Source organism: Pseudophryne corroboree, chromosome 7 (assembly GCF_028390025.1).
Source record: "Pseudophryne corroboree isolate aPseCor3 chromosome 7, aPseCor3.hap2, whole genome shotgun sequence".
Lineage (NCBI taxonomy): Eukaryota > Metazoa > Chordata > Amphibia > Anura > Myobatrachidae > Pseudophryne > Pseudophryne corroboree.
Window position 1 is genome coordinate 350367515 of NC_086450.1, and position 27431 is coordinate 350394945.

Consider the following 27431-nt stretch of genomic DNA (forward strand, 5'->3'; position numbering starts at 1 on the left):
TGCCTAGGGCATCATATTAGTTAGGGCCGGCTCTGCTTCCCATCCAACCTGATGGAGCTTGAGAGGTGCTGCAAAGCTTGTGGCATCATATTCAGAAAGACTTGAGGCTGTATTTGCTGTCAAAGGTACATCAACAAAGTATTGAGCAAAGGCTGTGACTACTTATGTACATGTGATTTATTTGTTTTTCATTTTTAATAAATTTGCAAAAACTCAAAAAAAAACTTTTTTTCACGTCGTCATTATGGGGTATTGTGTGTAGAATTTTGCTGGAAAAAATTAATTTATTCCTTTTTGGAATAAGGCTGTAACATAACAAAATGTAAAAAAAGTGGAGCACTGTGAATACTTTTCGGATGGAGTGTGCGTATATGTATATGTATATATATATATATATATATATATATATACACACATATATATATATATATATATATATATATACTGTATATCTCCCTCCTTATCTAGGAAAAAAAAGGGTTGTGCCTTCTCAACTATATCTCGGTTATGGAACTAAGCTTGCCCAAAATTTCATATTTCAAGTATAGTTGCCTTATAAGACTTACTGAGGTAGGAGATTAGACACACTACTTCAAGCTGATTATGCCATCTCGCAAGGCAGTTCTGCAGAATCTGCACCCCTGCATGCTGAGAATGTGCACCAATGAAGAATACCATTTTGGAATGGCAGTATTGGTTTTGGACGGCCATATGTGCTGCGGGAGTGGGGGGAAGGCAGCAGCCCTCTTTACTGGTCCTTTCTAATAAACGAACAAATGTGTGAAGAACATTTCTGTCTATTGCAGGAGTGGGAGCAGACACTTGTACTGATACAAGATATTTTGGATTCCTGGTTAAAGTGCCAGGCAACATGGCTCTATCTAGAGCCCATCTTCTGCTCTGAAGACATTATAGCTCAAATGCCAGAAGAAGGACGGAAGTTCGGTATTGTAGACAGCACCTGGAAGGACATAATGTCAGAGGTGGTATGTAAACAGACTTTTTAGGATGCTAAGCAAGTTCTATGTTTGATAAATGGTAAACGTCTGCAGATCCAGAAGACGCAAAAACAAAATCCCAAGTGTGACAATTACAAATGTAGCCTCACAGGGGTCAAAAACAAACAAACAAACAAACACCCCCAAAAATTACATTCGGATAAAGTCCTTGTGGTAACCGCCACAATAAAGTCATATGCTGTGACATAAAATAAAAAATTTAAGACAAATGCAATTGATCACGTTCTTTAGCCAGAGAACTGTACACAAAGCTAAATATCATGCAGAGACGATATGATTTGTCTCTGCCGTAGCGCTGAGCTCCCCTGGGGAACAGCACATGACCAGGTGTGACTGTGATAAATCGGATCCTCTAAAAACCTCCAGAGCATAAAACCACTGAGCCTCAGCAGCAGACGTGTGGCCATTTCTCCATTAACACTAATTTACTAACTAGGATGATTACACATTCACTTCTTCCTCTGATATAGAGAATGTCTGCACATCACTAATGAAAGAAAAGTGAGGCTAATATAAGCTTATCATAAAACTCTTCAAGTAAATTAACATCTTCTATAAGAACAGAAGGTTAAATGTATATGATGACGACAGTAAGAGGATCACATTAAGTGTGTGCAAATATGGAGATGTTTGAAGATAAAGCACAAACAACAATTACTGTGTAATGAGTAGGTAAGAAATAAGACAAGTAGAATAGAAGACAGGTGCTTCGAAAATGATGTTTGTAGTCTTTTGTGTTAGTTGTCAGATTATAGTAATTATGGAAACCAGAGTCGCAACAAACATGTACAACGTTATGACACATCCCACTAGCAGATATAGAATACATATGTTTTACCATAAATACACAGTAATATACAACATTTATGGACATTGAAAGTCACATTTTATGTTCTTCTAGCATCAGTGAATATACTATAAGGACCTCTTAAGCTGCCCATACACTTATGCGACGTCTCGGAGGGGAGAGGGCGCATGCGATCCCCTTTGAATCGCCCAGCGGCAGGATCACATATGATACATTGTATGCAGTCCTTTTGCATATGATGTATCGTATGCGCCCCCAGCCAAAGCTGCCGGTACGATATATCTATAGTGCAGTACTTCCAATCTAGGGGCTCCGATCCGATGGTCACGGGACTGCGCATCGGATCGGATCGGAGGTAATACATATGTGATTTGCCAGTTTTCATCTGATTTATCAGCCCGAAGCATCAGAATCGGATTAAATCGTGCAAAATCGCACTAGTGTATGGGCACCTTTAGGTTTGTGGTTTACCATAGACCTTATGTAAATTAGCCTATCTGAGATCAATTATAGTGTGTATAGAAATATTTTGTATTTCTACATCCGCCAGCCTATGACAGATTGGTGGCAACATTTTGTATATGAGGTACAGTACATGCCTGGAGAAGGCTGACTTAGGGCACTTTAGCTATCCCATTGTCAGTACAAGCACTGCTGTATGGATCACTATAGAGAATGCAATGGATTGGCCTCAGTTGGATGCACTCTGCATTTCCTCCAGACAACTTTGGAGTTCATGATTTTCCAATCTTATCTGGAAGGAGGCATTCAATTTACCGGTTGTCGAGATCCCGGCTGTGAGGAGACCGACACCGGAATCCCGATACCTGGTGAAACACTGGCGGTCGGAATCCCGACCGCCGGATGAAATCCCCACTTGGGTGGTGGTCTACGCCACCACCTGAGGGGGAATACAACGGTCAACACCGGACCCAAAGCGTGGCGAGGAGACACTCTGCATTTGCCGCCGGCATTTCGGCTCTTGGGATCCCAGCGTCGGTATCCCGACAGCCAGGATACCATACTGATCCCATGGAAATGCAACTGCAGCACATTACAGCTTTCATGTTAGTGTGCTTCACAGGGTGAGGATAAAGGCGGGGTTAAGTACTTGGGGACGGGGGTGCCTTCTATGTGTACAGCAGACGTGAAGGGACAATATTGGTATAGTATTCCCAGCAGTATTTTCAGTATAAATGCTTCTTGCCTACAGACAAAAAGCATGTGGAGTTAATACTTTGCTTACTGCTTACATGAGGGGCAATTACTGTGTATCCTCTAGCGTGCTGGGTTATTTTTCTTTTTCTAAAGAGGGACAGAACAGGTTACAGTATGGTTAGGTTTAGGCATTAGAAGGGGAATTAGGGTGCAGGAACGGAAAGGGCATGATTAGGTACCGGGGAGGGGGGGGGATTAGTGTTAGGCACTTACAAGTGGAGGCTAGGGATAGGTAACAAGCTGGGAGGGTTAGGTTTAGGTAGCGGGGAAGGGAGGGTTAGGGTTAGGCACCTCCTGGGGGGTGTCAGGAATCTGATGGTCGGGATGCCGCTGTCGGTATTCTGACCGCCGACATCCTGTCCATCGGTAAATCATTCCAAATCTTAGACTCTATGCAGTATATTTACTAAAGAATCTAAAATTTTAAAGTGGTGATATGCACATAGCAACCAGTTAGATTCTGTCTACTATTTTCTAGGATGCAGTAGAGAAATGATAGATATAATCGGTTGCTATGGGCGAAATCACCACTTTTCATTTTTAGAAGCTTTAGCAAACTTACCCTCATGTTTTTATTCTGGTCCATTCCATGTCCTACAAGTACTGACAGCTGGAGGATGCGTCATGTGTTTCATAGCCTCTAGTTTGAAAGGAAATCTCTCAATCACTCACTTTTTTCCACCCTTTTTTTTTTTTTTAAGGGAACAGTAAATTCTGATCAAAATATCAATCTTTGTCATTCATTTATTAGCAGTTTCTTATATAGCGCAGCACATTCAGCAAATTACATTTATATGATAACTCATTTTGTAAAGTTTTTCAGGGTGAGAGAAAACTGGATAAAGAAAAGCTTTTTATCTTCAACTAAACCCCATATACAGATGTAGCCAGGCTCATCATTGCCGCGATGCATACGCTCGTGCATACACATCATGGCAACCTAGTCACAACCGCCACAATGAGTGTGGCTGCATCTGTATATCTGATTTTCTAGCATTTATCTCACCCGTAATAATCACCGCTCTACTGCTCTGGGTAGAGTTGCTGCCTTAGAGATCTAAGGGGGAGATTTATCAAACCTTCTGAAAAGGAAAAGTGGAGGTGTTGCCCAAAGCATCCAATAAGAAGCTGGTGCCTGCATTCCGAGCAGTGTCATCGGTATTTCGACTGCCGGGATCCTGACAGGATCCCTTTTCTAATCTCTCTCTCTCTCTCCCCATTGCTCTCTCTCTCTCTCTCTCTCTCTCTATATATATATATATATATATATATATATATATATATGTGTATATATATATATATATATTTCTCTAACGTCCTAGTGGATGCTGGGGACTCCGTAAGGACCATGGGGAATAGACGGGCTCCGCAGGAGACTGGGCACTCTAAGAAAGATTTAGTACTACTGGTGTGCACTGGCTCCTCCCTCTATGCCCCTCCTCCAGACCTCAGTTAGAACCTGTGCCCGGACAGAGCTGGGTGTACCTTAGTGAGCTCTCCTGAGCTTGCTAATAAGAAAGTATTATAGTTAGGTTTTTAATTTTCAGAGAGCTTCTGCTGGCAACAGACTCTCTGCTACGTGGGACTGAGGGGAGAGAAGCAAACCTACTAACTGCGGCTAGGTTGCGCTTCTTAGGCTACTGGACACCATTAGCTCCAGAGGGATCGAACACAGGAACCTAACCTTGGTCGTCCGTTCCCGGAGCCGCGCCGTCGTCCCCCTCGCAGAGCCAGAAGACAGAAGCCGGCGGAAAGAAGCAAGAAGGTCAGAGGTGCGTCCTTTCTTGCCAGAGGCAAGAGGAAAGAAGCTGCACCATACAGCTAGTTCCCAGGAACAGAAGTCCTCCCCGGCTTCCACTAAATCCACCGCATGACGCTGGGGCTCCACAGGTGGAGCCAGGAGTGGTGGGGGCGCGTCTCCGAAATTTCAGCCACCAGTGGGTTCGCTCACAGGTGGATCCCTGGGCTATACAGATTGTGTCTCAGGGATACAAGCTGGAATTCGAAGTGATGCCCCCTCACCGTTACCTCAAATCGGCCCTGCCAGCTTCCCCCATGGAACGGGAAGTAGTGTTAGCGGCAATTCACAAGTTATATCTCCAGCAGGTGGTGGTAAAGGTTCCCCTCCTTCAACAGGGAAGGGGATACTATTCCACAATGTTTGTGGTACCGAAACCGGACGGTTCGGTCAGACCCATATTGAATTTAAAGTCCCTGAACAATTATCTGAAAAGATTCAAGTTCAAAATGGAATCGCTCAGTGCGGTCATTGCAAGCCTGGAAGAGAGGGATTTTATGGTGTCTCTGGACATCAAGGATGCTTACTTGCATGTCCCCATTTATCCACCTCATCAGGAGTACCTCAGATTTGTGGTACAGGACTGTAATTACCAATTCCAGACGTTGCCGTTTGGGCTCTCCACGGCACCGAGAATATTTACCAAGGTAATGGCGGAAATGATGGTGATCCTGAGAAAGCAAGAAGTCACAGTTATCCCATACTTGGACGATCTCCTCATAAAGGCGAGGTCCAGAGAGCAGTTGCTGATCAGCGTAGCACACTCTCAGGAAGTGTTGCAGCAGCATGGCTGGATTCTGAATATCCCAAAGTCGCAGCTGATTCCTACGACGCGTCTGCCCTTTCTGGGCATGATTCTGGACACAGACCAGAAGAAGGTGTTTCTCCCGGCGGAGAAGGCTCAGGAGCTCGTGACTCTAGTCAGAGACCTCTTAAAACCAAAACAGGTGTCGGTGCATCACTGCACGCGAGTCCTGGGAAAGATGGTGGCAGCATACGAAGCCATTCCCTTCGGCAGGTTCCATGCGAGGATCTTTCAGTGGGATCTGTTGGACAAGTGGTCCGGATCGCATCTTCAGATGCATTGGCTGATCACCCTGTCCCCAGGGGCCAGGGTGTCTCTTCTGTGGTGGCTGCAGAGTGCTCACCTTCTCGAGGGCCGCAGGTTCGGCATACAGGACTGGGTCCTGGTGACCACGGATGCGAGCCTCCGAGGATGGGGGGCAGTCACTCAGGGAAGAAACTTCCAAGGGTTGTGGTCAAGTCAGGAGGCTTGTCTGCACATAAATATCCTGGAACTAAGGGCCATATACAACGCCCTGAGTCAAGCGGAGCCTCTGCTTCGCAACCAACCGGTGCTGATTCAATCAGACAACATCACCGCAGTGGCTCATGTAAACCGCCAGGGCGGCACAAGAAGCAGAGTGGCGATGGCGGAAGCCACCAGGATTCTTCGTTGGGCGGAGAATCACGTGCAAGCACTGTCAGCAGTGTTCATTCCGGGAGTGGACAACTGAGAAGCAGACTTCCTCAGCAGGCACGACCTCCACCCGGGAGAGTGGGGACTTCATCACGAAGTCTTCACTCAGATTACAAATCGATGGGAACTGCCACAGGTGGACATGATGGCGTCCCGTCTCAACAAAAAGCTACAAAGGTATTGCGCCAGGTCAAGAGACCCTCAGGCGATAGCTGTGGACGCACTAGTAACACCGTGGGTGTTCCAGTCGGTCTATGTGTTTCCTCCTCTTCCTCTCATACCCAAGGTGCTGATAATCGTAAGAAAAAGAGGAGTGAGAACAATACTCATTGTTCCGGATTGGCCAAGAAGGACTTGGTACCCGGAACTGCAAGAATTGCTCACAGAGGACCCATGGCCTCTGCCTCTCAGACAGGACCTGTTGCAACAGGGGCCCTGTCTGTTCCAAGACTTACCGCGGCTGCGTTTGACGGCATGGCGGTTGAACGCAGGATCCTAGCGGAAAAAGGCATTCCGGATGAAGTTATTCCTACGCTGATAAAGGCTAGGAAGGACGTGACAGCAAAACACTATCACCGTATATGGCGAAAATATGTGGCCTGGTGTGAATTCCAGCTGGGCCGGTTCCTGCACTTCCTACAGTCTGGAGTGACTATGGGCTTGAAGTTGGGGTCCATAAAGGTCCAGATTTCGGCCCTATCCATTTTCTTTCAAAAGGAACTGGCTTCTCTTCCTGAAGTTCGGACGTTTATAAAGGGAGTGCTGCATATTCAGCCCCCTTTTGTGCCACCAGTGGCACCTTGGGATCTTAACGTGGTGTTGAGTTTCCTGAAATCTCACTGGTTTGAGCCACTGAAGTTAAAATATCTCACGTGGAAAGTGGTCATGCTATTGGCCTTAGCTTCGGCTAGGCGTGTGTCAGAATTGGCGGCTTTGTCATGTAAAAGCCCCTATCTGGTTTTCCATATGTACAGGGCAGAATTACGGACTCGTCCGCAATTTCTGCCGAAGGTGGTGTCATCTTTTCATTTGAACCAACCTATTGTGGTGCCTGCGGCTACTCGTGACTTGGAGGATTCCAAGTTGCTTGATGTAGTCAGGGCTTTGAAGATCTATGTAGCCAGGATGGCTGGAGTCAGGAAGACTGACTCGCTGTTTATCCTGTATGCATCCAACAAGCTGGGTGCTCCTGCTTCAAAGCAAACCATTGCTCGCTGGATCTGAAGCACGATTCAGCAGGCTCATTCTGCGGCTGGATTGCCACATCCAAAATCCGTGAAAGCCCATTCCACAAGGAAAGTGGGCTCTTCTTGGGCGGCTGCCCGAGGGGTCTCGGCATTACAGCTTTGCCGAGCAGCTACTTGGTCGGGTTCAAACACATTTGCTAAGTTCTACAAGTTTGATACCCTGGCTGAGGAGGACCTTGTGTTTGCCCATTCGGTGCTGCAGAGTCATCCGCACTCTCCCGCCCGTTTGGGAGCTTTGGTATAATCCCCATGGTCCTTACGGAGTCCCCAGCATCCACTAGGACGTTAGAGAAAATAAGATTTTACTCACCGGTAAATCTATTTCTCGTAGTCCGTAGTGGATGCTGGGCGCCCGTCCCAAGTGCGGACTTTCTGCAATACGTGTATATAGTTATTGCTTAATAAAGGGTTATGTTATGTTGGCATCCATTGTTTGATGCTCTGTTGTTGTTCATACTGTTGACTGGGTAAGTTTATCACAAGTTATACGGTGTGATTGGTGTGTCTGGTATGAGTCTTACCCTGGATTCCAAAATCCTTTCCTTGTAATGTCAGCTCTTCCGGGCACAGTTTTCTTAACTGAGGTCTGGAGGAGGGGCATAGAGGGAGGAGCCAGTGCACACCAGTAGTACTAAATCTTTCTTAGAGTGCCCAGTCTCCTGCGGAGCCCGTCTAATCCCCATGGTCCTTACGGAGTCCCCAGCATCCAATACGGACTACGAGAAATAGATTTACCGGTGAGTAAAATCTTATTATATATATATAAATGGTTCTACATCTGCTTTGTTCTGGAATAACTGACTGAATCAGCTACAGGAAAAGCAAAGTTATTTTATTTGTCACTTGTTTCAAATATAGCCATTGGATTGAAAAGCAGCAATATGTTATAGCAATAATGATTATAGCGATTACAATCCAAGATGGCGCCGCAGATGGCTGCCTCTGAGCTATGCAGCTCAGCCAAAATGCCTGTTTACCCTTGTTTTCCCCTGCCCTTGTCTACCCAATCAGTGACCAAATACAGCAGGGAAGCCCTCCTAAGTTGGAGTGCTCCTGCAGTGCCTACTCCACGTTCGGGCCCGTCGGCAGGTGGATCAGCGGCCCTTAAAGCCCTCGCTGCCCTGTGTGGTAGGGATGCAGACGTCGTGGACGCTAAAGTGGATGACCGAGCGGTCGCGCCCCCCTGCAGCCAAGGCGGCGACTGGTGGGCAGATTTGCGTCCCCGGAAAGAGAATGATGGATGCCCTCATGTCGAGAGGCTGTTGCGCAGGCGCCCTAGTGAGGTGGCGGGGGCGAGGGCACCGGTCTGCACTTCCCGCGATCCTGCACTCGAACATGCGCTCCCTTGCAAACAAGTTCGACGAACTGTCCCTCCTTCTGGGCAGCGCGTGGTCAGGCATTGCAGGGTCGTCCGTCTTCTGCTTTTCGGAGACGTGGCTGGACGACCATATTGCAGACAACCTGATGTCTCTGCCGAACGTCGGTCTCTTCAGGGCCGATCACTCCAAGGTTCTCTCAGGAAAAATGAAGGGTGGTGGCATCTGCTTCGACATCAACGACAGATGGTGCACCAATGTCACGATCCTAGGCAAATCATGTAGCCCTCACCTGGAGATGCTAAGTATCAACTGCAACCCCTTCTATTCCCCCCCCCCCGGGAATTTGCCTCAATTGTCCTTGTGGGAGTATACGCCCCCCCCCCCCTCACCTGCGCGATCGAAGCCCTGCACCACCTAGCCGTATGCATATGGGCATGGGACAAAAACATCCGGACTCTGGCCCTCATTCCGAGTTGATCGCTCGCAAGGCGAATTTAGCAGAGTTGCTCAGGCTAAGCCTACGCCTACTGGGAGTGTATCTTAGCTTCTTAAAATTGCGACCGATGTATACGCAATATTGCGATTACAAACTACTTAGCAGTTTCAGAGTAGCTTCAGACTTACTCGGCATCTGCGATCAGTTCAGTGCTTGTCGTTCCTGGTTTGACGTCATAAACACACCCAGCGTTCGCCCAGACACTCCCCCGTTTCTCCGGCCACTCCTGCGTTTTTTCCGGAAACGGTAGCGTTTTTATCCACACGCCCCGAAAACGCCGTGTTTCCGCCCAGTAACACCCATTTCCTGTCAATCACACTACGATCGCCGGAGCGATGAAAAAGCCGTGAGTAAAAATACTATCTCCATTGTAAAATTACTTGGCGCAGTCGCAGTGCGAATATTGCGCATGCGTACTAAGCGGAATTTCACTGCGATGCGATGAAAAATACCGAGCGAACGGAATGAGGGCCCCTCTGCTTATAGTGCTAGGCGACTTCAACAGAACTAACCTGAGCAAGGAGCTACCTAAATACAAACAACAAGTTACGTGTCCCACTAGGAAGGGCGCACCCTTGACCACTGCTACACTACCCTCAAGTCTGCCTTCCGGTCTATCCCGCGTGCTGCACTTGGCCTATCTGACCACTGCCTCCTCCACCTACTCCCTACCTATACACAGAAGCTGAGAGCGGCTAAGCCTGTCATCAAGACTGTTAAGAAATGGACCAAAGAGGCTAAGATAAAGCTCCAGGCCTGCTTCGACTGCACGGAATCGGGGGTCTTCGAAGCCTTGGCAACCGACCTGAACGATCTGACAGACACTGTCACATCCTACATCAGCTACTGTGAGGACATGTGTGTACCTACCAAGACTTACCGAATTTACAACAACAACGAGCCCTGATTCAACGCCCAGCTCAGGCAACTTCATTGGGCCAAAGAGGAGGACAATAGCAGCGGTGACAGAGTACTATACAACCGAACTAGGAACTCTCCGACTAAAGAAAGCAGGCTAGCAAAAAAGTGGTTCTCGGACAAGCTGACAAACGATCTCTAAACCAATGACCCCGTACCTGTATCGAAAGGAATGCAATCCATAACCAACTACAACATCGAAGTCCACCACCATGCACCAAGACCTAGCAGAGGAGCTGAACCACTTTTATTGCAGGTTCACAAAAGAAGTCACCTGCGACCCAAACAATCGCCTCTACGATGCCCCGAACACCGACGGCCAACTCCAGGCAATGCAAGTCGCCCAAGAAGAGGTGGAGGCACTGCTCAAAAGGGCCAAACCCAGGAAAGTTCTGGGTCCTGAAGGAGTCTCACCATGTGCCCTGAGAGCATGTGCGGGTCAGCTCGCCCCCATATTTACCAAGGTCTTCAATAAATCGCTGGAGCTACAGAAAGTCCCTTCCTGCCTCAAAAGGTCCACTATCGTCCCAGTGCCCAAGATACCCTCAATCACGAACCTGAATGACTACATGCCGACACCACTGACGTCTGTGGTCATGAAAACGTTTGCGCGTCTGGTTTTGAATCACCTGAAAACTGTGACTGGCCTATCGATCGAATCGGTGTGTCGAGGATGCAGTCAACCTGGGTCTGCACTACATTCTACAGCACCTAGACATTCCCGGTACCTACGCGAGGGTCCTGTTTGTTTCAGCTCGGCCTTCAATACAGTCGTCCCTAGCATCCTCCACCCCAAATTACTTCGACTAGGGGTCCCAGAAGATACCTGTTCCTGGATAGTAGACTTCCTGACAGATATGACACAGGTGGTGAAAGCTGGGGAATTCACCTCTCAAGCGCGGTCCATTAATACAGGGGCCCCTCAGCGCTGTGTCTTCTCACCCCTGCTCTTCTCCTGTACACAAATGACTGCACCTCAGAGGCGCAATCAGTAAAGATCATCAAATTCGCCGATGACACGGTGGTGTCATCGGCCTCATCAAGGATGGGGACGAATCGGCCTATAGACGGGAAGTAGACCGGTTGGCCCAGTGGTGCAGCCACAACAACCTTAAGCTCAACACCCTCAAAACTGTCGAGATGATAGTGGACATCAGGAAGAAGTCAGCTAGTGCACCTCCGCTAACGATTGCTGAAAGTGTGGTATCGCTAGTGGACTCCTTCAAGTTCCTAGGGACCACAATCTCCTGGGACCTTAAATGGGGGTCCAACGCTAATGTCACTGTCGGGAAAGCGCAGCAGAGGTTGTTCTTCCTCAGGCACCTAAGGAAGTTCAACATCCCACATAAGCTTCTGCTCGTCTTCTACTCCGCGATTGTGGAGTCGGTATTGTGCTGCTCGATACTGGTATGGGAAGGCTCCACCAGCGTGAGGGACAGATGCAAGGTCCAAAAGGTGGTCAGAACCGCAGAGAAGATCATCAAGGCCGACCTTCCCTCAGTCCAGTACCTTTACCTGTCCAGAGCTAAAAAGCGAGCAACGAAGATAGTAAAGGACCAGCTACATCCCGGCCACAGCATGTTTAACTTGCTTCCTTCAGGCAGGCGTTACAGGGCCGTCCCCGCCTGGTCCACCAGAAGCCTCAAACTTTCTTTTTTCAAACGGAATGCCTGCTGAACTCCTGAACATTGACTGACTAGACGTACATGTAACTCACTTGTGTCCCTACGGTATACCTATCTGTATGACTTTACTTGTCCCCCCCACCTGCTTATCTGTTACCTACTTGGCTGTTGTATAGCAAACTGAAGACAAATTCCTAGTATATGCAAGTATACCTGGCCAATAAAGCTGATTCTGATCCCGATAAATGTGTGTATGTATGTTCCAGCATAACTCTGGAATACCTGGAGCAATTTACACCAAACTTGGTACACATATGACTTACAATCTGGCAAAAAAAATATTTCGGGGGTAAGACACCCCTAGGGTTGGGGGTGGGAAGGGGGTGACATGTAAAAATCCATAGTTTTTGGCATAACTCTGGAATGACTGGAGCAATTTACACAGAGGCACACATGGGTAGGGGCAGATGCACCCACGTGTAAGGGCAGAGGCACTCACGGGTAGGGGCAGAGGCACACACAGGTAGAGGCACACACATGTAGGAGAAGAGGCACCTACGGGTAAGGGCAGATGCACACACGGGTAGGGGCAGTGGCACACATGGGTGGAGGCAGAGGCATACTTTAGTTTCGAATCTAAGCAAGGAGACCTAGGCCTGTCGTCCCAGCATTTACAGCACTGAGCAGGGCAGCATCAGAGATGGGACGGGTAACATCAATCCGGGGAAGCTCAGAGGTGCGGCCTGACAAAGATTAGGATTATTCTTTAAATTCCATAGCGAAGCACAGGTATTCAGCTAGTGTTATATTATTAATAATGTGAATAATTAAGTCCATTATATGTTTGTGTGGCTTTGCCCCCAACTCACTTGGCCACACAGATCTGGTGGCATGCCTGTCTGCAACTGGGTACTCACTATAAAATGAAACAAATAATGTGATGGTCGCTCCTACCTATCTGAATCCCAGAAAACACGATATAGGGCCTGGGGGTGGCCATCGCCATGCTGCATTCGGCAGCAAGGCCCTCTCTGGTGATGTTGCCCATTGGATCTGATCCCGATGGAGGATGCCGACGACGGCGCGCAGGAGCGTGCATCGTCAGCGACATAGGGGGTGATTCAGACCTGATCGCACGCAGGCGTTTTTTTGCAGAAGTTTGTGCAGTCTCTGCACAGCTCAGGGCTTACTCAGCCGCTACAATTATCCAGCCAGAATCCTCCCTCCAAATGGCTGGGCACGCCTGTGTTTTTCCGGACACTCCCTAGAAACGGTCAGTTGACACCCACAAACGGCCTCTTCCTGTCAATGTTCTTGCGATCGCCGGTGTGATCCCTTTCTTCGTTAAATCCGACGCTGTCCGTCAATCCCCGTCGCCGGCGGCCGACACGCCTGTGCATTGTGAAGCATACGCATGCGCAGTACAGACCCGATCGCACCGCTGCAAAAAAGCTAGCGTGCGATCAGGTCTGAATGACCCCCATAGTGCATACACACTGGTATAATATGATATAATGAACGATGCGTCCGAATTGGGGACATTGTGCCGATATCGTACTAATGTGTACACACCTTTTATAGGGTGTACCCTGCAACAACTGTATAACAATGCTAAATGTTTATTCATACTATATGAATCTTATCTGTCGTTTAGGAATCATTAGACTTCACTTAGCACTTATGTTGATTTTCTAATAATAACAGGTAACTTGTTTGAGAATAGATCATCACTTGTCTCCTCCTCTGTGTTCTTTGCTGAACCTGCATCATTAGTAGTCTGGCTGAGTTTGTACTCAGAAATGGATTGCATTCACTGTTTGTATTTTTTATTTTACAGTTAGACATAGATGTTTGCTGCAGTTACAGTTTGTCTTTCCCTGAGCAAGTAATTCATCTTCCCAGAGCCAAATCAGGGGCGGCTCACTAGCAATGGATATGATGACAATATATGTAATTCCCATTGTACAATGAAACCTTCCTTTACTATTGAGCCTTGTTTTATCAGGTAAAAGATACCAGAGTGCTTATCGCGACCAAACAGCACAACATGCTAGAAAGGCTTCAGGAATCCAATATCCTCTTGGAAGACATTCAGAAGGGCCTGAATTCTTATTTGGAAAAGAAAAGATTATTTTTCCCAAGGTAAGTGTTTCCACAGGAAATCAGGAACATCTGATTTATTAGCTGCCATGGCCCAGAATGAGCACACAATTCCTGTTCTGCATTGCATGAGAAACCTTTCTAGATTTATAGTGTACTTTTTAATGACTATAAAGTAATTTTCCCAGCCAATTGCAGGCTTGCACACAGGTTAGAGTGCATGAAATAAGAATCTCTCCAGCACATTATGTCAATTCTATGTAAGAATAGAGCAAATCATTGCGTAACAAGCCTATCTGTAGAGCAAGAGCAGGATTTTGGAAGAGGGATCCTACTTGTGCATGGGCCCTCATTCCGAGTTGTTCGCTCGCTAGCTGCTTTTAGCAGCATTGCACACGCTAAGCCGCCGCCTACTGGGAGTGAATCTTAGCTTAGCAGAATTGCAAACGAAAGATTAGCAGAATTGCGAATAGAAAATTGTTAGCAGTTTCTGAGTAGCTCGACACTTACTCCTACACTGCGATCAGTTCAGTCAGTTTCGTTCCTGGTTTGACGTCACAAACACACCCAGCGTTCGCCCAGACACTCCCCCGTTTCTTCAGACACTCCCGCGTTTTTCCCAGAAACGCCAGCGTTTTTTCGCACACTCACAGAAAACGGCCAGTTTCCGCCCAGAAACACCCACTTCCTGTCAATCACACTACGATCACCAGAACGATGAAAAATCCTCGTTAGGCCGTGAGTAAAATAACAAACTTTTGTGCTAATTTACTTGGCGCAGGCGCACTGCGAACATTGCGCATGCGCAGTTTGCGACTAATCGCTCCGTAGCGAAAAAAAATAACGAGCGTACAACTCGGAATGAGGGCCCTGGTGTGGTAAATGGACCTGGAGGCAGAAACAGGATTTTCACATGTACACGTTCAATCATTTGTCAATTGACAAATGATAGAAAGAAAGAAAGAAAGAAAGAAAGAAAGAAAGAAAGAGAAAGAAAGAAAAGGGTAATCCATAAAATAAAGACCGTTTGGCAAATAATGAAAAAAAAAAAAAAAAAAAAAAAAATATATATATATATATATATATATAATTTTGAAAAAAACAAAGTACCTTTCTCTGTTTCTCCATATAATCGACTCCTTTTATTAATCATTTATCATATCTGTCCACGAGCTTTAACATCCCCTTGTTGTACTCAACTACATTCAACAAGTTGCTGATTGCAAGCTTCAGCGTATCACCAAATCCAAACTATTTTCCACCCATGAACTCGGAGCTCAGCGAAAAGGTGAAAATCGCTTGGAGTAATTGGCATCCTGGTTGATCTTCGTCCTGCACATTTGTTCATCACTATTAAACTTTTCACCCTACTTTCTCACAGCACCATATATCTGCTTTACTTTCTGCACATTCAAGAATCAAATAACACACGTCAGAAAGAGTTAATCATTTTAACAATGCACAACATCGCCAAAAACAACCACTCACAGAGCACTTTAAAAGAAAAACGGTTAGGATGACCACCGAGTAGATGGTCTCTACTTTCTGGATAACCCTTGTAATATACACAAATTACTAATTTTACTGTTGCCAACATTTGCATATTCTGGAGAACCTGCAAAACTGGAAAAAATAAGATTTTACTTACCGGTAAATCTATTTCTCGTAGTCCGTAGAGGATGCTGGGGACTCCGTAAGGACCATGGGGATAGAAGGGCTCGGCAGGAGACATGGGCACTTTAAGAAAGAATTTAGTTCCTGGTGTGCACTGGCTCCTCCCTCTATGCCCCTCCTCCAGACCTCAGTTAGAGAAACTGTGCCCAGAGGAGACTGACAGTACAAGGAAAGGATTTTGGTAATCCAGGGCAAGATTCATACCAGCCACACCAATCACACCGTATAACTTGTGATGATAACCCAGTTAACAGTATGACAAATAACATAGCATCAGTTCATGCCCGATGCAACAATAACGTAACCCTTATTGAAGCAATAACTATATACAAGTATTGCAGAAGAAGTCCGCACTTGGGACGGGCGCCCAGCATCCTCTACAGACTGCGAGAAATAGATTTACCGGTAAGTAAAATCTTATTTTCTCTAACGTCCTAGAGGATGCTGGGGACTCCGTAAGGACCATGGGGATTATACCAAAGCTCCCAAAAGGGCTGGAGAGTACGGATGACTCTGCAGCACCGATTGAGCAAACATGAGGTCCTCCTCAGCCAGGGTATCAAACTTATAGAATTTTGCAAAGGTGTTTGAACCCGACCAAGTAGCAGCTCAACACAGCTGTAGTGCCGAGACCCCTCGGGCAGCCGCCCAACAAGAGCCCATATTCCTAGTGGAATCGGCCTTGACCGATTTAGGTAACGGCAATCCTGCCGTAGAATGCGCCTGCTGAATCGTGTTACAGATCCAACGAGCAATAGTCTTTGAAGCAGGGCCGCCAAGCTTGTTGGCTGCATACAGAACAAACAGTGCTTCTGTTTTCCGGACTCTAGCCGTTCTGGCTACATAAATTTTCAAAGCCCTGACCACATCAAGGGACTCGGAATCCTCTAAGTCCCGTGTAGCCACAGGCACCACAATAGGTTGGTTCATATGAAGGGATGAAACCACTTTTGGCAGGAACTGAGGACGTGTCCGCAATTCCGCTCTATCCATATGGAAAACCAAATAGGGGCTTTTATGTGACAAAGCGGCTTATTCCGACACTCTCCAGGGCTAATAACATGACCACCTTCCACGTGAGATATTTCAACTCCACCATTTTAAGAGGTTCAAACCAGTGTGACTTTAGGAAACTTAACACCACATTAAGGTCCCAAGGCGCCACCGGAGGCACAAAAGGAGGCTGAATATGCAGTACTCCCTTTACAAAAGTCTGAACTTCTGGGAGAGAAGCCAATTCTTTTTGAAAAAAAATGGATAGGGCCGAAATCTGGACCTTAATGGAGCCTAATTTAAGGCCCAAATCCACTCCAGTTTGTAGGAAGTGAAGGAAACGGCCCAGATGGATTTCTTCCGTAGGAGCATTCTTGGTCTCACACCAAGAAACATATCTTCGCCATATATGGTGATAATGTTTTGCTGTTGCTTCCTTCCTAGCCTTTATCAGCGTAGGGATAACCTCAACCGGAATGCCTTTTTCTGCTAGGATCCGGCGTTCAACCGCCATGACGTCAAACGCAGCCGCGGTAAGTCTTGGAACAGACTTACCCTGTCCCTGTTGCAACAGGTCCTGTCTTAGAGGAAGAGGCCACGGATCTTCTGAGAGCATTTCCTGCAGATCTGGATCTGGATACCAGGTCCGTCGTGGCCAATCTGGAACAATGAGGATTGTTCTCACTCCTTTTCTTCTTATTATCCTCAACACCTTGGGTATGAGAGGAAGAGGAGGAAATACATAGACTGACCGGAACACCCACGGTGTCACTAGGGCGTCTACCACTACTGCCTGAGGGTCTCTTGACCTGGCGCAATACCTCTGTAGCTTTTTGTTGAGGCGGGACACCATCATGTCTATCTGTGGCAGTTCCCACCGACTCACAATCTGTGCGAAGACTTCTGGATGAAGTCCCCACTCTCCCGGGTGTAGGTTGCGTCTGCTGAGGAAGTCTGCTTCCCAGTTGTCCACTCCCGGAATGAACACTGCTGACAGTGCGCTTACATGATTCTCCGCCCAGCGAAGAATTCTGGTGGCTTCCGCCATTGCCACTCTGCTCCTTGTGCCGCCTTGGCGGTTTACATGAGCCACTGCGGTGATGTTGTCTGACTGGATCAGAACTGGTTGGTCGCGAAGTAAGGTCTCCGCTTGACGTAGGGCGTTGTATATGGCCCTTAGTTCCAGGATGTTGATGTGAAGACAAGTCTCTTGACTTGACCAAAGACCTTGGAAATTTCTTCCCTGTGTGACTGCTCCCCAACCTCGGAGGCTTGCGTCCGTGGTCACCAGGATCCAATCCTGAATGCCGAATCTGCGGCCCTCGAGAAGGTGAGCACTCTGCAGCCACCACAGGAGTGACACCCTGGCCCTGGGGGACAGGGTGATCAACCGATGCATCTGTAGATGTGACCCGGACCACTTGTCCAGCAGATCCCATTGGAAAGTCCTCGCATGGAACCTGCCAAAGGGAATGGCCTCGTATGACGCCACCATCTTTCCCAGGACTCGAGTGCAATGATGCACTGACACCTGTCTTGATTTCAAAAGGTTCCTGACCAGAGTCATAAGTTCCTGGGCTTTTTCTATCGGAAGATAAACCCTTTTCTGGGTCGTGTCCAGAATCATGCCCAAGAAAGGCAGACGAGTCGTAGGAACTAACTGCGACTTTGGAATATTGAGAATCCAGCCGTGTTGCTGTAACACTTTCAGTGAAAGAGATACGCTGTTCAGCAACTGCTCTCTTGATCTCGCTTTTATGAGGAGATCGTCCAAGTACGGGATAATTGTGACACCTTGCTTCCGCAGGAGCACCATCATTTCCGCCATTACCTTGGTGAAAATCCTCGGGGCCGTTGGGAGACCAAACGGCAACGTCTGAAATTGGTAATGACAGTCCTGTACCGCAAATCTTAGGTACGCCTGATGAGGTGGATAAATGGGGACATGAAGGTACGCATCCTTTATGTCCAGTGACACCATAAAATACCCCCCTTCAAGGATTGCGATGACCGCTCTTAGCGATTCCATCTTGAAGTTGAACCTTTTCAAGTATAGGTTCAGAGATTTTAAATTCAATATGGGTCTGACCGAACCGTCCGGTTTCGGAACTACAAACATGGTCGAATAATAACCCCTTCCCTGTTGAAGGAGGGGAACCTTGACCACCACCTGCTGAAGATACAATTTTTGTATTGCATTTAACACTATCTCCCTCTCTAGGGGGGAAACTGGTAGGGCCGATTTGAAATACCGGCGAGGAGGCACCTCTTCGAATTCCAGCTTGTAACCCTGAGACACAATTTCTATTGCCCAGGGATCCACCTGGGAGTGAACCCACATGTGGCTGAAATTCCGAAGACGCGCCCCCACTGGGCCCGACTCCGTCAGTGGAGCCCCAGCGTCATGCGGTGGATTTTGCAGAGGCCGGGGAGGACTTCTGTTCCTGGGAACTAGCTGTGTTGTGCAGCTTCTTTCCTCTGCCCCTACCTCTGGCAAGAAATGACGCACCTCGGACTTTCTTGTTTCTTTGTGAACGAAAGGACTGCATTTGATAATGCGGTGCTCTCTTAGGCTGTGAGGGAACATAAGGCAAAAAATTTGACTTTCTAGCTGTAGCTGTGGAGACCAGGTCCGAGAGACCTTCTCCGAACAATTCCTCACCCCTGTAAGGTAAAACCTCCATATGCCTTTTTGAGTCGGCATCACCTGTCCATTGCCGAGTCCACAGGACCTTTCTGGCAGAAATCGACATAGCGTTTATTCTAGAACCCAGTAGACTAATGTCTCTTTGAGCATCTCTCATATAAAGGACAGCGTCTTTAATATGCCCCAGGGTCAATAAAACAGTATCCTTATCTAGGGTATCAATCTCCTCTGATAAGGTATCTGTCCATGCCGCTACCGCACTACAGACCCAGGCTGACGCGATTGCTGGTCTGAGTAAGGTACCTGAATGTGTATAAATGGACTTCAGGGTACCCTCCTGTTTGCGATCAGCAGCATCTTTGAGGGTAGCCGTATCCTGGGACGGCAGGGCTACCTTTTTGGATAAGCGTGTTAAAGCTTTGTCCACCCTAGGGGAGGATTCCCATCGTAACCTATCCGTTGGCGGGAAAGGATACGCCATAAGAATCCGTTTGGAAATCTGCAGTTTTTTATCTGGAGATTCCCAAGCTTTTTCACATAACTCATTCAGTTCGTGTGAGGGGAGAAAAGTTACCTCAGGTTTCTTTCCCTTATACATATACACCCTCGTGTCAGGGACAGGGGTTTCCTCTGTGATGTGCAAAACATCCTTTATCGCTATAATCATATATCGAAGGGATTTAGCCAATTTTGGCTGTAACTTTGCATCATCGTAATCGACACTGGAGTCAGAATCCATGTCGGTATCTGTGTCAACAATTTGGGATAGTGGGCGCTTATGAGACCCCGACGGTCCCTGCGACATAGGGTCAGGCACGGGTTGAGACCCTGACCGCCCCAATGCATCAGCCTTGTCAAATCTTTTATGCAATGAATTAACATTATCATTTAAAACCTTCCACATATCCATCCAATCAGGTGTCGGCGCCGTCGGCGGAGATACCACATTCATTTGCTCCCGCTCCTCTCCCACATAGCCTTCCTCATCAGACATGTCGACACAAGCGTACCGACACACCACACACACACAGGGAATGTCCTTTCTGAAGACAGTTCCCCCACGAGGCCCTTTGGAGAGACAGAGAGAGAGTATGCCATCACACACCCCAGCGCTATATATCCCAGGAATAACACAGTAACTTAATGTTAACCCAGTAGCTGCTGTTTATATCTTTTTTGCGCCTAATTATGTGCCCCCCCTCTCTTTTCAACCCTCTTCTACCGTGTATCAGCAGGGGAGAGTCTGGGGAGCTTCCTCTCAGCGGTGCTGTGGAGAAAAAATGGCGCTGGTGAGTGCTGAGGGAGAAGCCCCGCCCCCTCGGCGGCGGGCTTCTGTCCCGCTTAAATTGTAATTTTTGGCGGGGGCTCATACATATATACAGTGCCCAGCTGTATATATGTGGTCTTTTGCCAATATGAGGTCCCAAATGCTGCCCAGGGCGCCCCCCCTGCACCCTGCACCCTTACAGTGACCGGAGTATGAGAGGTGTGTGGAGCAATGGCGCACAGCTGTAGTGCTGTGCGTTACCTCTAGTGAAGATCACGAAGTCTTCTGCCGCCTGTGAAGTCTTCTTTGCTTCTCATACTCACCCGGCTTCTGTCTTTCGGCTCTGCGAGGGGGACGGCGGCGCGGCTCTGGGATCGGACGACGAGGGTGAGATCCTGCGTACCGATCCCTCTGGAGCTAATGGTGTCCAGTAGCCTAAGAAGCAGGACCTAGCTTCAGAGAGTAGGGCTGCTTCTCTCCCCTCAGTCCCACAATGCAGGGAGTCTGTTGCCAGCAGAGCTCCCTGAAAATAAAAAAACCTAACAAAATACTTTCTATCAGCAAACTCAGGAGAGCTCACTGAAAAGCACCCAGCTGCTCTGGGCACAGTATCAAACTGAGGTCTGGAGGAGGGGCATAGAGGGAGGAGCCAGTGCACACCAGGAACTAAATTCTTTCTTAAAGTGCCCATGTCTCCTGCGGAGCCCGTCTATCCCCATGGTCCTTACGGAGTCCCCAGCATCCTCTAGGACGTTAGAGAAACATAAGCGTAAATGCAAATTGATGTAAGGATGCGAGGAAAAGTGCCTGCTCACGGACAGGGGCGCCAACAGCTCTGCCAGGCCCTGATAATGGGAGAGGATATGGATAACGGGGGAGGTGTGGGCAGGCCCCCTCCTTACAAAGTAGGAAAAAATATTGTGCAAGCGGGAGGGGGGCGCCTATGTTAGATTTGGTGGGCGGCACAGGATCGCCTTCCCACTGCACGTCACCGCACATAGGAAAGAAGCAGACTGCTTCCTCTCTCCCCAGCCCAGCACACAGCAGCAAGAAACGGGAACCGATCTCTGCCAGGCCCCTCCAACAGACCCGGCCCGGGTAAAGAGTACCTACTCCTCCCCTTTTATGACAAATTTTCTATATAATGTATATGTTGTTGACCAAGCTAACTGGATCCTGTCATTCAGTTCTGTGTCTGAGAAACCAAATCACATAGGATTCAGTTAGTGATCACCATCTCATTGGGATAAATCGATCACTTTGGGCCTACACACTGTGATTTAGGGCAATATTGTCTAAAGCAACCATATTGGCTGTCCAAATCTCTGCATGTGTGTGGGCCGCATTGACCTTAAAGAATGTTATTGGATGATTGCTGATACTAAGGGGTAAATTTACTAAGATGGGAGTTCCATTTAAGATGGGATGTTGCCTATAGCTAGCAACCAATCAGATTCCAGGTATTATCTTCTAGAAGGTGCTAGATAAATGAGAAGTAGAATCTGACTGGTTGCTATGGGCAACATCCCATCTTAAATAGAACTCTCGTCTTAGAAAATTTACCCCTAAGACTCTAGAAAGAAAATAATACTATTCTTTTATTATTATCTTAATAAGGTTTTTTTTCCTCTCAAATGATGAGCTGCTTGAAATCCTGTCAGAAACAAAAGACCCTCTGCGGGTGCAGCCCCACCTAAAAAAGTGTTTTGAGGGAATTGCCAAGCTGGAGTTTACGGAGGACTTGGAAATCACCGGCATGATCAGCTCGGAGATGGAGACTGTCCCTTTTACGCAGAAAATCTATCCAGCAAAGGCTAAAGTAATTTCCCTATATCTCATTCACAATATGCACAGCACTCGCTTCTCTTATTTACCTGCTCAGTGGGGATGGAAAAAAATAGCTTTATTCCATTGCTAACACTAACATGAATCTAACATTCAGTCCCCAGCATTTCTCTTGGTAAAGTGCAATTGAATGAGTGCACTAGTGTGTAAAGCTATTGCTTTTACTGTACATAACAAATACATAATTCCTCACCTTGGAAGTATTAGATGAAATGCTATGGTTAGCTATGAAAGGAGTAGAGATCTAAATATTATAGAAAAGTTTGTTATAATGTAAATACACGTAATGTAGTTTGTGCTTTGGATGTTTGAGCAGGAATAGGCAACATCTAGCAGAGACCGGCACTATGTTAGGGAACCCCAGGGGTCACCTGCAGTGCTGAAATTACTGTTTTAGCTACAAATGTAATGATAATAACACAATAATCTGTCAGAGTGTATGTTCAATATACAGTTCTCCCTTATAATGCAGGTTTCAAATATAGGGACTGATTACGATTTGTACGGTATTGCACAGCCAAAGAGAAGAGGCAGGGAAGTAGCTGTACAATACTGTACAACTAAAATGCAAAAACAGCAGGAGGCGTCTGTAGGAAATAGATGGTCCCTGCCAGCATCGGGACCATCGCGACCATCGGTCACAAAAGTCGCAGCCCTCAGCCAGTCTGAGTAGGCAGAAGCTTATTCAAACTGGCTGTCAGAGCTGGTCACTCAGGTACAGAAAGTCTGTGACAAAATAGGGGGGGCCCTGTCCCCGCTTTGTACCCCAATTTCCACAGCATGTCAGCCAAGAACTATTTTGCACATGCGTAGAATGAGTTCTGTAGATCCCCAACCAGACTGATTTGTAAGTAAACCATTAGGGGTTTGCGTACAAATCCAAAACAGTCCCACAGATTAAAAATTGTGTAATAGTAAGAACTGCTTCATAAATACTGTAGTTTGACATATAACAGAATGAAAACATTTCAGTGCAGTTTCTGAAACATTTCCGCTGGCATTACCCTGCTGGTGACAGGGCTTGATAAAATGGCAGAAGCCTAAATCCTGTGCATATATAGGCCCCTGTACCTAGCGGTAGGAGGGTGTGGTATAACAGATCTACAGTAAGTCAACACCAAATAGTCGACATGTATTAGGCCGACAGCTACAAAATGTTGACAGATAAAAGGTTAACAAAGGGTAATGTCGACAGGTATAAAAGGTCAACATGGTCAAAAGGTCGACGTGACAATTGTCGACACACAGATGGTCAATACAAGTTTTTTTTAAGGTTTTGTTTTGGCAATATGTAATCACCATCAGTAAAAGCCTATACCCTCGCAGGTTCGCTTAACTTGCCATGCTTCAGGCTGCACTCATCACAGGTTAATATTCTGAATTGTTGTTCACGTGGATAGTAAATCAAGCAAATGTTTAAAAAAAAGTGTCAACCATGTATTTGTCACCATTGTCTTGTCGACATTTTGAACCTGTTAACCTTTTGTACTTGTTGACTTTAAACACTGTCAACCGTTCATCTATCGACTTTTTGTACCTGCCGACCTAATGCATGTCGACCGTAAGGCGTTGACATAGACACTATCTATCATCCAGATGCTGCGTTAGGAGAGGGTGGTGTCAATGCCTATATGGTGTCATTTTCCTATAGATTGTAAGCAGGGCCCTCCTACCTCTATTACTGTCTGTTATTACCCAGTTTTGTTTTATCACTGTTGTTTTCAATTGTAAAGTGCAATGGAATTTGCTGTGCTATAAAAGAGATTGTTAATAAAGAAATAATAAAAAGAGGAGGAGACCCGTGTGCAGCCTCCTCTGTTTGGGCCCCATCCTCTCTGCTGGCAGCGTTGAGAGTCTGAGCACTAGATGGCTCAGAATCTACTGCACATGCGCAGATCTCCGGGAAAATGGCATGGTGCCCATTTTCCCAGTGATTTCTCTACTGCGCCTGCACAGAACTCCTTGAAAATGGCTGCTGCATCATTTTTGCAGTGATTTAATAGCGCTGCTGGTGCGGACTCCGAAAGGGGGAGTATTCAAAAAATGCACCCATTATAAATACGCCAGTGGTAATTTACAAGTAACAGGTGTTATATTAAGATCTTGAGAAAATCCTGTAAACGAACAGGATTTAGATTTGAGTGTAGAACTTGGATAGACAGGTCAAATTGCAGATTCATAACAAAGGGGGTCATTCCGACCCGATCGCATGCTGCAGTTGTTCGCAGCGCAGCAATCGGGTCAGAACTGCGCATGCGCCGGCGCCACAGTGTGCTGGCGCATGCCAGACGACCAAAGGCCGTCGTTACCTAGCGATCGCCTCTGCCTGATTGACAGGCAGAGGCGTTCTCTGGGTGGCACAGCGGCGTTTAGCCGACATTTTTGGGGCGCGGTCTGGCCAATGCAGGCATGGCTGGACCATGAGTGGGGCGGGCTGCAGCGGCTGCGTGATGTCACACGCAGCCGCTGCGGCACGGGGCAGCGACGAGTAACTTCCGGCCAGCCACAGGAACTGCGCTGGCCGGGAGTTACTTTTCTAGTACAAAAGCATCAACACTGTGTAATGCTTTTGTACTTGTGCGAGGGGGCCGGACTGACATGCGGGATGGACTAGCCCTGTGCTGGGCGTCCCCCCGCATGTCTGGGAAGATGAAGCCCCTAACCCGAACCCAAGCCCTAAAAAGCATGAAAAAAAACATGTGTTGTCGATCAGTTGTATATCGACCTTTAGAACCTGACCTCCTTTTGACCATATCGACCTAAGTCCATGTCGACCTATTGTCTGTTGACCATCAGGTGGCAACCTCTTGACTATCTAATTACTGTCTACCATCCAGATACCCCCTATATGAAGTGCAAAAGTTACGACTGGAGACAGACATATTGACGCCTCTGTCCAAGCAGATGTGCCGAGTGGGGGGTGGGGCGGGGACTAATTGTTGGTGGGGCCCAGTGCGAACCCTGATTTATCCCCAGTCTTACTTCTTGCCTGCTGACTCTCCTCCCAATCCAGCACATGCTGCCTCTGAGCACAGCAGCAGTCCCCTCTGGCTGTACCTGCATAATGTGCGGGGGAGGCGATCACACTGATGCCCCCCTCCCCATCCTTTATCTGTCCGTGATTGGTCCACACCTTCTTCAGTACCCAGGCCCAGGTCCTCTCTCTATGCCCCTGCGTCCAGGTCTGCATACAGTAGCCTACAGTTCCATCACATTTTCACTGAACTTTGCCTACATGAGAACACCCAGTTTTGCCCCTTCAGTCGTTAGTATTGATTGCATGCACTCTATTCCTGAGCAGAACATGCAAGATACAGTATGCTCCGCCAGCAGAAGTACATTCACCTCTGCGTCATCCCCAATAATACATGCATTTGGTACATTAGATAGAACATTAATTAAATCAAATAGTATAAATATATATAGAAAAAATCAATATATGAAAATAATTAAATCACTGTATAAAACTTTTTTCCATATACTTGAGAATTGTTATATGTCCATATTTCACAGTACATTTTGCATTATGGCCCTCATTTAACTTCACTCGCTTCTGTGACTCACTGAGCAGTATTCCCAATAATCAGGAAACTCCGCATGCACAAGATCCATTCTGTGTATGTGCAGAGCAGGTCCTGCAGTTGCAGCGCTAAAATTCGAACGTCTCTGCCTGATTGGCATTAGGCAGGTGGGACGGGTGCGGGTTGCGGCCAATTTTGGGGGAAATGGGGGCGTGTCATCCCTGTTTTCCGGGAGTGGTGAGGCCAAGGACTGCATCCCAGACGCAGTTTCCTTGACCTCGCAAAGTCAAACAGCAGCTGCTAGTCTGAGTAAGGTCAAGCTAACTCAGCCTGCAGCCGCAGATGAACACCGCGACCAATGGTCGCGATGTTCATCCAGAACTGCGATCGATCGCATCGAAGTTTAGAGAATGTTATACACCTCCTCCTCATTTGCATTGCTAAGGATTGTATTTGCAAAGCTGTGAAAATGCAATTCTTACTGAATTAGGCCATCTATACTGTACACAATACATTTCACAAATGTCACTGTCAAGTGCCATCTAATTACACTACATGCTGAAGAAAAGAAATGTGTTATTTTCTGGCATGTGTACTTTATGCCTGTCAGTGGAGACTGGAGGGGCAGAATGATCAGCACCTGTCTAGAACTGGCTGTCGTACTTTTATTAATAAGCACTGGCCAGTGATCTGCATTTGTAAGACAGTTGTGGCTGGCCAATCCTCACTAGATGAATTATTCAGTGAGATGCTTTGTATGGAGTACTTGCCTGGAGATATTGGTCTTCTAGGATATACAAGAAAAATTAGTTGGTTTGTGTGCAAGAAACTGACATGAGCAATAGGTTTCTGATTGCAGAGAATGATAAATAATCTGCTCGTGTATCTGTCTTCCAGGGCATGGTTGAAAAATGGCTTTTGCAAGTGGAAGAAAATATGTTGGCCAGTATGAGACAAGTCATTCATGATGGAATAGAGGGCTATGTTGAGGTAAGATTACAGATGGAATTGGGGATGGGTTACTACAAATAAATTAAATAAATGTGCATGTTATGGTTTCACAGCAACAACCTCCAAATGCAAATGCCACACTTGGAATCAGCTCCAGACCTTTTGCTGCTGAATTGATAAAGAAATAATAAAGGAATAGGCCAGACCTGTTAGTGAAACAGCTATTGAGGGGAATGTAATAGGGTGTGAGAATCAGAAAGTGAGAGATTTTGGGAGATTTCTCCTATTGTTTTTTTTTTTTTAAAGTGGCAATCATTTACATGGCAAAAGCAACCTGGTTTTCCAATGTAAATGATTGCCACTTTAAAAAAAAAAACATGAGAAGTCTCCCAAAATCTCTCACTTTCTGATTCTCACACCCTATTACATCCCCCCCTTTGAGTCAATTGTCCAATTACTTTTGTTCCCTTGAAAAAGAGGGGGTTACATATTAAACAGCTGTAAT

At 46.9% G+C, this 27431-nt stretch overlaps 1 protein-coding gene across 2 annotated transcripts in view; it reads left to right on the forward strand.

Annotated features, from left to right (window-relative positions):
- DNAH3 (dynein axonemal heavy chain 3) overlaps positions 1-27431 on the forward strand; it is a 952415-nt gene that overhangs the window by 579063 nt on the left and 345921 nt on the right. For both annotated transcript variants that reach the window (XM_063934423.1, XM_063934424.1), the window contains 4 exons: positions 807-986; positions 13934-14070; positions 22227-22428; positions 26873-26965. In XM_063934423.1, coding sequence (XP_063790493.1) covers positions 807-986; positions 13934-14070; positions 22227-22428; positions 26873-26965 — 612 coding nt within the window. The remainder of the gene's footprint in view (positions 1-806; positions 987-13933; positions 14071-22226; positions 22429-26872; positions 26966-27431) is intronic.